Source organism: Mastacembelus armatus, chromosome 11 (genome assembly GCF_900324485.2).
Source record: "Mastacembelus armatus chromosome 11, fMasArm1.2, whole genome shotgun sequence".
NCBI lineage: Eukaryota > Metazoa > Chordata > Actinopteri > Synbranchiformes > Mastacembelidae > Mastacembelus > Mastacembelus armatus.
Genome location: NC_046643.1, coordinates 18,674,505 through 18,688,850, shown reverse-complemented (window position 1 = coordinate 18,688,850; position 14,346 = coordinate 18,674,505). Strand labels below are relative to the sequence as shown.

At 43.5% G+C, this 14,346-nt stretch overlaps 1 protein-coding gene across 5 annotated transcripts in view; it reads left to right on the top strand.

Moving 5' to 3' along the window:
* pou2f2a (POU class 2 homeobox 2a) overlaps positions 1 to 14,346 on the top strand; it is a 63,764-nt gene that overhangs the window by 45,897 nt on the left and 3,521 nt on the right. For 2 of the 5 annotated variants that reach the window (XM_026299549.1, XM_026299548.1), the window contains 15 exons: positions 2,691 to 2,756; positions 2,984 to 3,012; positions 3,450 to 3,509; positions 4,521 to 4,649; positions 5,461 to 5,733; positions 6,054 to 6,168; positions 6,428 to 6,519; positions 7,330 to 7,593; positions 7,691 to 7,832; positions 8,017 to 8,165; positions 8,752 to 8,949; positions 9,054 to 9,108; positions 9,723 to 9,870; positions 10,391 to 10,464; positions 12,093 to 12,969. In XM_026299549.1, coding sequence (XP_026155334.1) covers positions 2,691 to 2,756; positions 2,984 to 3,012; positions 3,450 to 3,509; positions 4,521 to 4,649; positions 5,461 to 5,733; positions 6,054 to 6,168; positions 6,428 to 6,519; positions 7,330 to 7,593; positions 7,691 to 7,832; positions 8,017 to 8,165; positions 8,752 to 8,949; positions 9,054 to 9,108; positions 9,723 to 9,870; positions 10,391 to 10,464; positions 12,093 to 12,481 — 2,183 coding nt within the window. In that variant the 3' untranslated portion in view covers positions 12,482 to 12,969. Of the gene's footprint in view, positions 1 to 2,690; positions 2,757 to 2,983; positions 3,013 to 3,449; positions 3,510 to 4,520; positions 4,650 to 5,460; positions 5,734 to 6,053; positions 6,169 to 6,427; positions 6,520 to 7,329; positions 7,594 to 7,690; positions 7,833 to 8,016; positions 8,166 to 8,751; positions 8,950 to 9,053; positions 9,109 to 9,722; positions 9,871 to 10,390; positions 10,465 to 12,092; positions 12,970 to 14,346 lie in introns of those variants that run through there. The other 3 variants (XM_026299552.1, XM_026299553.1, XM_026299551.1) reach the window with 3 other exon arrangements.

Below are 14,346 nucleotides of genomic sequence, written 5' to 3'. Positions count from 1 at the left end.
AAAGTCAGTCTGAGCAACAAAAATACAGCAAGGTCATTTCAATATAGAGAAAAATAATAATCGATCCGAACAGTAAAACATCAGTGTGGATCTCTGTGGTTTTGTCAGGAACTGAAGTGGATTTGATATAATTCAGCGTTGGAGAATCTTTAAGCCTGTGATTATTTGTGTTTCAGGAGTTCCTGTCCAGCGTTTAGTCGGGGATAATATTTGCAAACGTACCTCTGACAGCAGACTGACCTCCAGCTGTTTCACACTGATTTATACTAAAAACAAAAGACATTTTTCTCCTGGCCTCCTGCTGTGTGCCATGCTGTTTATTAATGTGACATATATAAAATCAAGAGGTAACGTTGAGTGTCCAGCATGGTCCTGCTCAGTATGTCCAGGATGGTGCTGCCACCATCTGGTGTTTTTATGCAACTGCACAGACTATTTGACTATTTGACTATCTGCTCGGTCTTTTGGGAATTTCTTCTGATTGCGTGTGTTTAGATTTTGATTGTGACCAACACAGAGACGTATGACAGTCTTAAAGCAACACACATCACACATCAAATTAACGAACAAGAGATGTCATTATCCACAGCCATTGTATTATTTTAATCACCATCAACCATCTAGGTTAAAGTTATTAATGTGCATTATTATAAAAAAACAGGTTTGGATCTTTCTTTAGTAAATTTCTACCTGCAAAACACATTTTTATGGTCTTTTCTCTCTCTCTCTCTTCATTTTGATCTTTTCCTCGTTTGCCTCAGATCCTTAGTTTTATCGATGCCGGCTTAAATGGCTTCAATTTCCTTTTTCTTTTTCATTGTCTTTCTTTCATCGCCACCTCCCCCCCTCCTCCTTCCCTGCCTTGCTCTATCTCTGGTCACACCTTGAACTTGACCGTGACCCTGATGCTTTTACTGCACACACACACACACACACACACACACACACAGACACCGGCCTTATATGGCTATTCTTTTGTTTTCAAGCTTTCATTCATTCTTTGCCTTACATGTTTCACAGCATCTCACACAGAAAACGTGGACCTTCTGTTTGCGTGTGTGTGCGCAGCAGGATGGAGGAGCAGCAGGGATGTTTTATCAGGTGTATCATCATTATGTTCACAGCTTCAGCTTCCTGTTAGACACATGAACCTCATGCCAAAGACAGAGTGTGCACTAAATCACACGGCTTAGATTTTAAGCTCCTTCTCACAGCGTCTTTATCGAGATGTCTTCTCTCTCGTTGAGCCGCCTGTTGAGCTGAAGAGGGAAAAATCAGATGTAAAAGTAGGAGACAGGCAGAAGTTAAGAGCGTAGTGCGGTGGGGGGAGGAGTAGCTTATTTTAGCCAAGATGGCGGCGATGGTGCTGAGTAATGTCTGGTGCTCAGGTAAGCAGTTCCTCTGGCGTCTTTCTTCCCGGACCAATTACTGCTGCAATCCCAGAAGTCATCGCAAACAGAAGGTACAGCCGTGAAAAGCTGATTCTTAATCCCAGTTCCACATCCTGGGTCGATAAAGTCTACATTTAAAGACTTAAATTAGAGCGTGCTATCATCAGTTTTGCTGGTCAAGTACATTTTTGCTTAGCAGAGCCTTCCTCTTGGTTGTTTGCAGGCCATAGTTAATGTAAACAGGATGAAATTATCAGCAGGGGTCATTTTTAAAAGTCTCATTTCATCTCACAGTGTAAACAAAATGCTGCGCCTCTTTTTAGGGACTAAGAACAAAATCTTTTTTCATCCTGACTGTGATGTGTTTCTGATTTTATCCAGCCAGGCTTTGAAAAGGTTTCATCGCCAATAGTGGAGTAACAAGGTTATCACAGAACAGCAGCAGCAACATTCAGTTTGCACCTGTTGTTTTCAAAGATACAGCAGATGAGGACACACTTTTACAGAGTTATTCCCTTAGATGATCTGTTAAAGCTGAATTCAAATGTTCCTGACTGCGCTGATCTCAGCTGAACTTTGACCCCGACAGAGGAGTGAGACTGACCTGTGGTTCAGGAAGCGCCGGTTGTTTGTATGGTTGTTGTCTGATGGTGAAAGAAAAGCAGCAGCAGAGTGGGAGGGATGGAAATGAGTGCAAGGACGGAGATAGAGTCAGAGTCAGTAATTCTACAGGGATGAGATTTGACTTTGTGCTTTTCTGTAGTTTTATGCAAAAGCTGCAATTGATGTTTGTGCATCTTTTACACAAACACAAATTTTAACTCAATTTTTAATATTAAAATTCACCAAATAATTCATGCACTTTTTATTCTAAAGCAAAATGTTATGGGATTATTTTGAAGTTGTCATTTAAATACTAAATTAACTCAATGTGTTCAAATATTTATATGCAAAGTATAATTAATTTAAATTGTTCAATAATTAAATTACACATTTGCATTTTTTTTCACGTTTCTCTTTTTCCTGTTTTTACCCTTTTATTTGATCAAATGAACAAATGCAAAACAAACAAAAAAAGAAATAAACAGCAACAACGTCTGCCAGCTTTACCTCCTGATAGGTCACACTTCACATCAGTATTTTGTGTGTCACAGTCAAACGTTTTAACAGAACTTGGACAATAGTTGCAGTGTGTGTTTGTTTCCGTCGGCCGGGGATTGGAGCCAACAACTCTCTGCTTTTCTGGTCTTATGTACTTGTGTGTGTTTCCCATGCTCCTCTCTGATGTGTCTCCTGCAGATATCAGGATGTCTAAAGCAGCAGAGGAGGAGAAGCCTGGGGCTGACTATCCAGGGGACAGCTCAGGTACAACACACATACACACTATTTTATGATATGAACAAAATTTGTTTTTGTCAGTCATGTCCAGTATCTTTTAGTGTTGTTTTTTTTATATAATCTGATTTTATCTCACTATATATATATATATATATATATAATCTATACTTAAATAACCAGTTAGGCCATTTCTATGAATTGGTGAACACACAGAATATTAAAGGCTTTTTACTGTATGTCCCTCTGTGTTTCAGACTCTGACAGAAACAGCCCTGATGAGCAGGTTGGTTTTCTCTTGTCATTTTTAAATCCACTGACTTTATTTCAGCCTTTATTCAAAATATATCCAAACTAACCACAGCTCTGTTTCTATAGACTGTGCTTCTTGATTTGAGCAATATAACTTGCATTATATTTTAAAGTCTGCCCTATTGAAATGTGTTTGTTTTAGCAACTATCAAATCATCACAATAACGTTTAATCTTATTTGTTTTGGACATTAAAACACGCTTTTCTCAAATCGTGCTACATGATTCTGAATCTCTCTAAGAACATAACTATATCAGAGAATAGCTGCAAATTATAGCTGAAATCATTTTAGCCGAAGAGTTAACTATTGCTGTGTTTTCGTTTATATCGACCAAGTACATTACAAAACTGCTGCTTCCTGAGAAAATTAACACCCGGAGTGTAATTTGTTTTTATTTGTCCGTTTTACAGCAGGTCCAGCCGATGAGAACCAGCCCTTTCAGCCTCTCTCCCACGCCGGCTGGCAGCAAGGTGAGCCGGTTCAGTCACACTGTGTGTTTAATAACCTCTCATAAATACTGGGTGTGTGCAGCAACGTGTATAAAGAGAGAGCTGAGGAATTTTTTCATTCATTCTCCATATTAATTCCCATGCTACTGTCAACAAAAGCTGTTCTCTTACAATGTACCTCATTTTGCAAACATGCACATGAACATGTACACTAGTGTATGTGTGTGTGTGAGAGTGTGTGTGAGTGTCAGTGCATCTGCTCCGGTGCCCAGGGTGAGACTCCTGCAGGAAGCATTCAGCAAGGAATCAGGCGACTTTGTCCACACCCACCTTACTGACAGGCAAAGAGCCCTGAGAGAAAAGGCAGGAAGAGGAAAAGATATGAACATAGTGACACTGAGTGATAGGTATAAAGCTGCACCACAGGGCAGTGGTGATAGATGGGAAATGACAGGGCTGTGAGCAGGTAACGACAGATGGAGGTCAGAGGTCGGCAGCTTTGGAATGTTTCTGACACTGTGAAAACAAGGAGGATCGACTCGTCCTCCTGGACAGATGACGAGAAAACGTGTGGACCTGTGAATATGGGTGAAGACGGAACATGAAGCTCGAGCTCACAAAACCAAAGGATCTAATGAAGTGTCTTTGACTTTGACGTCTTCTGTTCACAGTCGGGTCTTTTAAAGTCTCTACATTATGAGACAGGCATAGGCAGCTCCTGAAAGTCAGGATCTGTTGAATATTTGTTAAATACATTTTCCACTTTAGGACCTGGGTCTGTTTCTAAGAGAAAGACAGAGGGAGATGGCACAAATGTGCTAAATAAAAAATAACAGCGTTTGCAGATGTGAAATGTCTCCAAAATACAAAGATGTCTTTGGTTGGTGAAAAGAACATGAACATACAATAGTAAAAACACAGATTTACATATAGATCATGGTTTTTAAACTTGCCCTTCTGGAGTTAATGTCTGTAATTTTTCTGACAGTACAAGGTTAGAAAACCTTCATTTTCTGTTGTGTCCTCCTTTAGAGAAAGAGTGAGGAGAGCTCTGAGATGACCCACAGTGCTGCTCCTCCTGCACCTCCCTCCCAACAACAGCAGCAACAGACCCAACACCACCACACACAGCTGATGCTGGCTGGCAGTCAGCTAGCAGGGGTGAGCACACACACACACACACACACACACACACTACATTACGAATGGAAAATATGAAAAATATTTACTACTTCAGTGTGTAGTAAACTGCTCAGTCTGCCTAATAATAGATGAAGTATAGCCTTTAAAAAGTTGCATGTAACCACATTCTTTGACAGACAGGTGTGATTACCTGTCACACCAATCCCTGAGCCAGTTTCACTTTAAGCATGATGGACTTTTCTGCCATGATTCATCTTCTCCATAGTTGAGATCTGGAGCTCAGCTCATTTTACCGCTCTCTAAAATGATCAACTCCACACCTGGGTCTGAAATATGTAGCAGGTATTACTCTCACCTGGTACAATCAACCACATGTAGATGCTGAATGAATTTGATAAGCAGCTCTGAACATCGTCATTATGCTGTAATGTTGTGGCAAGTACAGGAAAATACTCAGTGTAGGTACATAGCTGCCCTCGAGGACAAGAACACACTTGCACAAACTGTAGTAGTACAGCAGAGTGAATACCTGAGCTGGAGGTTCTGAAGAAAGTGGGTGGCTTTTCTTGCTCGTCTTGCTCTGGCGTGCTTTAAGAGCTTCCCCTACACCTCTGTTCATGGAGAGCTTAGCCGACACTGATGACTTTGTTTATGTCCCCACTTTGGTTTTCATTTCATTCTGCCTTTATATGATCATTCAATCTTTTGTTCTCTCCCACTTCTTGTCTGTTGCTTCTCCTCTTCTGTCGCTCCTCCGTGCATGTTTACATCACTGTCCTCCTCCATGTTCCTTCTCCTCTCCTTCCTCTTCCTCTGGCTCTCCCCCCAGCTCGCCGCTCTCCTCCCAGCCCAGCAGCAGCTGCTCCTCCAACAGGCTCAGGCTCAGCTCCTGGCGGCCGCCGTTCAGCAGTCGAATGCCGCCCACGCCGCCCATGCTGCACATGCTGCTGCTCAGCAACAAGCCAGCCAGCAGCAGCAGCAGAACCAATCACAATCCCAGCAGCAGCAGCAACAGTCAACCAAACAGGAGCAGGCGGTCAAAGCCCCGCCTCCCCCACCGCCGCAGCTGGCTCTGTCGCAGGCGATCCAGCTCACAGCCCAGGTACGAGCAGCCAGAGCTTTACCTGTACTGTGTTTGCTGACACCTGACTGCAAAACACAACATTACAATGACGCGTTTTTATGAAATTACAGCTCATTACAAACAATATAAGAATCAACATAGTCTGACAAATAAAATCCATAAATAGGCACCAGAAAAGCATATAAAACTTTAAATATATGCACAAACAGCATGTGCATAAACAAACAATACATATTATCATTAACATATTACTATGCATTAAATGTCTGTATATTAAGGTTGTTTTTTTGCAGACAGATGCATTTCCGAATGAATGAATCTCCTGTTTTGTGCTGCAGGACATCCAGCAGTTGTTGCAGCTGCAGCAGCTGGTCTTGATGCCGGGTCATCCTCTCCAGTCTCCTGCCCAGTTCCTCCTGTCTCAGCCAGCACAGGCCCAGCAGCCGCAGCAGGGTGAGGCCCACATCTGGTTCTCAGTTCTGACAGTAACAAACCTTCACTTGTAATTGCACAACAGTTCTTTTAAATATTAATAATTACCACACACACTGGTGCACCCTGAGCGTACTGGTCAGGAACTGTTGTATTTTTGTATTAGCTTTGTTTAGCAGCTTACCTGATTTAGTTTGTTGGTTAATTTACGTAATAATTTGAGTGACTGGTTGATTGATGGATATTCTGGTTTGTTAAACAGTCTCTCCTCCTTTCACAGGTTTGCTCTCGACACCAAATCTGATCCAGCTACCTCAGCAAAGCCCAGGGGGGATACTGACAAGCCCTCCTCGCCTGGGACTTCAAGCACAGGTAGGAAATCTGTGTGGGAGAACTAGACTCTGCATAAAACACTTTAAAACTTTATATTTTTAACTGCTGAGCTCTGCATTAAAAGTCTCAATAATCATCAAGAAAGAAAAAGGTTGAAGTAGCTGTCTAACACTATATATTCCTTAGCAGGTTGTTTTCATAATAGACACAGTTTCCAATAAAAACCTTGGATATTGATGAGGTATTTAGACCCGAGTCAAACAGCTCACCCTGTGTCCTCGGCCTTTATCCTCTGTAACATAATGCACAAATGCATCCTCACACATGCAGCGGCCGTTATAGATTTTTCATTAGGCTGTGATGAAATCATATAAAACACAGCAGCAGAAATGCCCTGCATCTTCTTGTATGTTATGCACAGAGATGTGAATGTAAATGAAGCATGTAGCAGCAGACGTCTGCATGATGTTTGGCCAATTAGTTGATACTCCTGAAGTTCGCAGGGTCACAGCTTTAATGCAGGTGTCGTCTGTTGTCAGCTGACCCACTGGCGGGCTGAGGTTAAACACGTTCTAATAAATCCATAGTGTTTTTTACAATAAGGAATAAAAGATGGGTTTGTGTTTGTGTATGATGTCTGTCAGATCTCTATCATTTATCAAAGCAGTCGGGGTCACATGTTTTAGCTCAGTTTTTCCAGCTGATTACCTCATATGTGTTCATGTGTTTATTTTAATTCATGAAAAGAGAAAATACATCTTCTCAGATATTTTCTCCAATCCCTGGACAGCCCTGTATAATTTAGCAGTGCACCGTCACACGTGTATGTTTTGTGCACTTATTCTACAGAGGGAGAAGAGCAGTGATGCTGCGGTTGGTGGGAGCAGCAGCAGCGGAGGCTCTATAGCTGTGACCGGCAGCAGTGGCGTTGGTGTTGTGACGTCTGTAGGAGCTACCTCTGCGTCCAGCAGCGCCATGACTTCCTCGCTGACTGCTGGCTTGACTTCTGGAGGTCATGGCGGTCACATGGGGGAAGAGCCCAGCGACCTGGAGGAGCTGGAGCAGTTTGCCCGCACCTTTAAACAGCGACGCATCAAGCTGGGATTCACCCAGGTAAAAGAGTGTGTTCGTACATGTATTTGTATGTCCAAGATGTGTGTGTCTGTGTGTGTATACAGTGTTTCTGACATTGTTGGTATGTTTCCATCAGGGAGATGTGGGCGTGGCTATGGGCAAGCTGTACGGCAACGACTTCAGCCAGACCACCATCTCCCGATTCGAAGCTCTCAACCTGAGCTTTAAGAACATGTGCAAGCTGAAACCACTGCTGGAGAAATGGCTGAGTGATGCAGGTAAACACCTGAAACACCTGAAACACAGCAGCTGTCCTTAACCTGCAGGTCATCAAACGCCATCTGTCATATAATTGGACGTGAATTAGTATTCGGCTATACTGTGGGTCAGAACTAAAAGACCAGTCATTAATGTGTCACCATATGATTTTTCTCTGCCTCTCCCCGTCTGTCTCTATAACAGAAACCATGGCAGTAGACAACATGCTGCCCAGCCCCTCCTCTATCTCCTCCCCCATGTTGGGCATTGAGGGTCTGCCTGGACGGCGCAGGAAGAAACGCACCAGCATCGAGACCAACGTGCGAGTGGCCCTAGAGCGCAACTTCAGCACGGTAGGAGGAAAACTTCTGCACACAGAATCCTCAATTTATATCAGAGCGTTCAGAAAAATCATATCAAAACTTAAATTTATAAGAATGAAACACAGTGTGAACATAAGGAGCGAGTAATATTAGAAACACACGTCAATATAATGTCATCTGGAACATGTCCACTCTCTATAACCCCAGTAATAAACATCTTGTTGAGTTAACGCTATTTTATTTCTGTCAGCTGAACCTGTCTTTGTAAAAGTAGAACAGGTGGAGGAGCTGCTGCCTCGATCACATTAGATACTCTAGGTGTTCCTAATAAAGTGGCCACTGTGTATGTTTCAGTTTTGGCCCAGGTCATCATATCAAGTGGTTGTCATTGTTAACATGTTGGTTTTTAGGTATTTTTACAACTTATTGAAGTGTTTTTGTGAGATTTCTTTTCATCCGGCTCTGTCTCCACAAGCCAGGATCCTATTTTAGATAAATGTCCATCTTTTTTATTAAGAAAATCTTATTATTTTTCTGCCAAAACCTCACACTAGCTTCAGTTCTTCAGTCTGTTCATTGATCTGTTTGCTCATCAGTCTGATGTTTTCCTCCTCAGAACCAGAAGCCTACCTCGGAGGAGATCCTGCTGATGGCTGAGCAGCTCAACATGGAGAAGGAGGTGATTCGTGTCTGGTTCTGCAACCGCCGACAGAAGGAGAAACGCATCAACCCCTCCAGCAGCACCACACCTCCCCTGCCCAGCCAGACTTCGCCTGTTGTGACGCACAAAGCCCCCTGCTACAGCCCACACATGGTACAGTCCACCATGAATCCACCAACGTCTGTGTGTTTTTTGTGCGGTGTCAGAAAATGACCTGATATTTCGACACTTCTCCCCCTCCATCTCTGTCTCTGCAGATACAGATATCGAGTCAGGGTCTGTCCCAGGTCACCACCAGCCTCAGCACAACAGGTGAGCTTTAATTACTGTTTGTGCCTGTGTAGCGTCTCGTCAATAAATTATTAAAGACTAGAGCGGTGTTCCTCCATTGTTGTTATCTGAACCCAAAGGTCGGTCACAGGGAGATTAATCTGGTCCTGACATTATTTGGGAGAAGCTGATATTTCTGTATAGTCTTCCAGAAGAATCATCACTTTATAAATGATTTCTGTGAGAGAAGGACTGAAATAGAAAACAATGATGTTTTGTTGACAACAACATGGAAGCACTGGTCCCATCTTGAGTTGTTTACCTTCATGAGTCATGACTCGTCCTCATGATTTATAGACCGTGGTGACAGTGTGAGCTATCCCAGGCTTCACGGACATGACAGATGACCTGACAGGTAACAAACACAGCTGGAAATTTATTGGCCCATTGAGCTGAAGCTAATACTTTCCAGTCGCAAACTTCTCTCCAGGCTGAAGTTGAATGGAGTTAAAGAACACCCTCAAAACGCTCGCATCCTGAGTGTTGATGAAGAGCAGTGTCAGCGACGTGTTTATTTAGTAATAACACTGTAACTCATCTGTGCACTGACAACAAACTACTTCATGGCATCAATATCCTTCTTCTTTTCCTCTCAGCTGCCAGTTTGTCACCTTCAGCATCCTGTCCCATGACACCCGTCAGCTCGGCTGCAGTCGGCTCCACCTCCTCCTCTATAACTCCACCTCCTCATAGCACAGCCAGCCCCGCCACCCCCAGCCTCGGGGCCCACGGGCTCAACACCGGGTGAGTGCCAATGACTGGAAACTCTTAAAACAGTCCCAAATATTATTAAATGTATTACCTTGTATATTTAACGTCCTCCTGAAGAATGCATGTCTGTAGCTTTAGAGGAGGTATGAGGAGGTTTTAAGGCCCCGGCTGTGATCTGGTGTCATGGTTAAAAAATCTGAGCTCATCTAAGAATGTTAAATATCTCAGCAGCTTAGAGAGCAAGGCTTTACAGATGATGACACAGGTATGATGATCCCTTCTGGATGCCAGTGATAACCATCTGACCTTTCCTTCTAACGCGCAGTGCCATAGCGTGCACTTTTAACCCAGTGAGAAAATGTCAAGTGCTGACCAAAAATATAATAAGCTGCTGCTGCTAAAACATAAAACATAAGACAAAAGACAAAAGCCTCCAGGTCTGGATCACTGATGAAGAATGGTGGGTTTATGTCGATTAACCTGCCACCTGTTTCTCTACATGTGTGAATGTTTGTGTGTTTGTGTGCATGATTGCGCTCCATCCACGTTTCAGGAACACAATGATGGGAGTAAGCACAGGGATGAACCAGGCCCTTATTGGCAGCAATCCCCTGGCTACGATGCAAGGTGTGTGTGCATGTGTGTGTCGGTTCATGCAGGCTGTCCCCTCCAGCCCAGCGAGTCTTCATGAGTCTCCATTTCTAAAGACCACTTCCCATTTCACCCTTCATCCATTCTGTCCAAAATTCATTTCCTTGCAAAGCCTCAGACGACAGTAGCCAACAGGGAGCCCGGCGCACACTCCTCCTCCTCAGCACAAACTTTTTAAATCTCTCAGTATGGTGAAAGATTCAATTTGATTCTCATACAATAGCCTGCCATTATCACAGAGTGACAACAGCCCCTTATGGCAAAGCTTAGAAGGCAAAGTCAGCTTACAGTAAACAGTTGAACAGGCACAATCCCCTCCCTCTCAATATCGAGGCCTGTTGGCTAAATAACTAGTTTCCACTCAAAAGTTCCCTTTCTGCTGCCAAATCAATTAACCACCACAAATAAACTCAGCTTTGAATCCGTCACGTGCTCCATCTCCCTATAGCGCCAATTCAGACCTTCCCCTTTTCTCCCGCTCTGTTCGGCGTCATTCAGAGCTGGCCCCCTCCAGGCCAAGTGTTGATGAGAAGGATACAGTTGGTTATGGAAACTGCAGCTCTGGCACTGCTTGGCTCCAGGAGAGACGAAAGAGGAGCCTCAGTGAAAAGAGGGGGTTGAAATGAAGTGTTGATGTGAAAGGATTTGAGGTTTGATTCCCTCTGGGGCCACACACGCTATGAAGGTTTACACTCATGGTGCTGTATTGGATTAATGTGTTGACTCTGATGCTGGAATGAAGGTTGGCAGGTGTCACTTTGTCACAGCGGAGTTTGCTCTGATAGATGGGTTTATTCCACCATGTTTGTTGTTCAATCAACATGTTAAAGAGTGTGTACGTTTGTGTTTGTGCACGTTTCTGTGCATGTGTAGTAAATCACCATCTACATCTTCATCCTCTGTTTGTCTCCTTAGATAATACCATTATGATTAAATACTTTTTATCACCTTCAAAGTAAATCAAAGCCTTAAATGTTGCACAGTCGTGTGTTTCCATAATCAGTGTCCCTGTTATTCTGGATAATCCACAGATCGAACTGTCAAAAGTTTCCTATAAGAACATTTGTTTGACAGCTGATTGATTTTGGTGAACTAACCCTTTAATGATCATCACATGGTCTGGACTTGTTCACAGTGCCTTGATTCGTAATCTTTTCCTCTAGTTACTTTTCTGTTACTGGTTTGTGCACTGACTGATTTCTTCTTCTTCTCGCCTTTCTCTTTTTCATCCGCCCTGACTGCTGTCCTTCACGTTTTCTCTTTTTGTCCTCCTCTGTCTCCATTAATTCTTCTTTCCATCTTTCTTTGTCTGTCCTCTTCATTCTCATCTCCCTGACCTCCTTTTTGACTTCATCACTTTACCGTTTTGTCCTCGTCACTTTTGTCAATTATTTTTTATTTTATCTTTATTTCCATCTATGTTCTGTATCTCCTGCCATGTTTTCATCTATTTCTCTTTCTTCTGTTCCCACATTTATCTTTATTCTTCTTTTTTTTCTCAACCTTTGTCTTGTCTCTCTTTCCAACTTCATCTTTTCCCCTTCATCCACATCTTCATGTTCTTCATCCCTTCTCCTCTTCTTCCTCTCTACCATTCACACCAGCCCTGGCAGCCAGCAGCGGTCAGCTGCCCATCTCCAGCCTTGACGGGGGAGCAGGTCACATGCTTCTGGGAGGACCTGGGGGTCCTGCTGTACCCCCCTCCCTCCGCCCATCTCTCTTCCTCAACCGCCCGACCCTCCTCCCCATGGTGACCGGCTCCATGGCAACAGCCTCCACGCCTACCCTGGGACTGGTCAGCAGCGGTGGTGGCAGCGCTGGTGGGTGTGGCTCGAGGCCTTCCTTCTCCCACTCTCCGCCCCCAGGTGCCAGCGACCTCATGAGCCCAACTTCGTGCCCAGAGGAATCCACATCTCCCTGTTCAAGTCCCGCCTCTTTCTGTTCCTTCAGCGAAGCCTCGCCGCCACCGCTGGGAGGGGCCATGGCAGAGTGATCCTTGACTGACAGCCAAAGTATCCTATCAGAAGAGGACGAGGAGGAGGAAGAGGAGGAAGCGTGTTAAAAGGAGCTTTAAAAATCTAATTTTACAACCTCGCCTTTCAACCAAAGCCATCTCTCTGGTCCATCTCTGATCTTGTCTCTCTCTCTCTGTGACTCCCTGCTGAAGCCAAAAATATACACAGATGGATGATGGGAGGAAGCAGAGCGAGAGGGAGGACGGAGAGGAGAGAGAGAACTGCAGAACGGAGGGAGGAAATTTAAAACCAAATAATGATCGACAGCTGGAGAGGTGGCACTGAGGAGTGTTTCTGCTTGGCATCGGGAAATAACACCATGTTTTTTATCAGCTAGAGAAAAAAACTCAGTGAGGGCAGGGATGAGAAGTGGAACTGTGTGTGAGAGATGGGAGGCAAGAAGAAAAGACTTGTTTAACAAGCGTGGAAGGTGGTTGCAACTAAATGTAAAAAAAAAAAAAAAAAAGCAAAGATGCTAGAAGAGAAACACACACTTACAAAGATGAAAACCAAAATCTCCAAATACCAAAAACTAACAACCAAAAAAGACAAAAAAACCAACAAACGGAGAGAAAAGCTTTAGTTCAAAAAGACTTTTACATCCTGATCCATCCAGGATCAATTCAGTACTTCATTCTCCTTCATGCCAAACACTTACCATTTCACTCAGGATTTCTGTTATTTTTATTTTGATTTAAAGATTTACAAAATATTTATTTTTCTATTATTTTGTACTCATGGTATTTCTTGCCAAATATGTGTAGTTTAATATTTTACAGCTAATCCCACATGCAGGATATCTACCTACCTCTGTGTTTACAGCTTTACAGTGGTCCACCCACCTGACGCCGCAACAGATAGTTTGTTTTAACCACCCCGGAGTAGCAGACAGGTGGAGATTACTGCTATAATTGTTATAGCATTAGGTAAGGTGCCAGTCCGTACTTGCTGTGGTATAGAAATAACTTTGAAACGCTTTCCTGTGGATGCCTGAGCTTTCTGGTGTTCAAATCCCACTTTTTGGCAAAAGCCACCCTTTAGGCACAAAAACAGAATAAAACAACATGTCAGGCCATTTTGTGAGGGTGGTAGTTAATTTCATTTGGAAAAATCCATTTTAGGGGAAATTTTTTACATTTAAATTTTCACTTTTGAAAAAGGATTTTCATCAGCAGATCGCAGGATCATCATCATTGTTCTCTTTTCAACACACCCTGACCAGAATTTAATCACACCACAGGCTGATGTTGAGAGTCTTGGGATTTTTTCAGCATTATTTGCCTTCTTTTATTTATCATCACCCCATACCACCATCATGCCATCTTCCAGACTGCTCATCTACCAGCAGACAGTCACTCTTGGATACCAAAGCATCGCCTCTGGCAGCGTTGTCTCTGGATTCGCCCGGGAGACGAGTGTCCAGACAAAACCTCAGCAAAGTCAAAGGGAAAAAAACACACATACACACCACAAGCATAAGAAAGAGTCCAAACCAAAAAGAAGAACAAAAGAAAGAGGTGAAGCACCGGCGTTCCCCTTACTGCCCCCAAACCCCTGCCCTCCATCCCTCCCTCCCTCCCATCTGGCCCTCTCCTTTGTCTCCAAAGATCAGATCAAAGGGAGAGGAGAAGAAGAAGAAGAGGAGGAGGAGGAGGAGGTATGAAAAGCTGCAGCGGGAAAGCAAGAAGAGGAGGAGGAGGAAGAGGAGCAGGAGGAGGTGCGCTCAAAGCAGCGGACCATTAAAAACCAAAAAGTAACCCAAAACCAAAAGCTACTACTACTGCTACTACTTACATATGAGTGTCTGAAACCAAATACAAACAAAGAGGGGGAGGACGAGGGG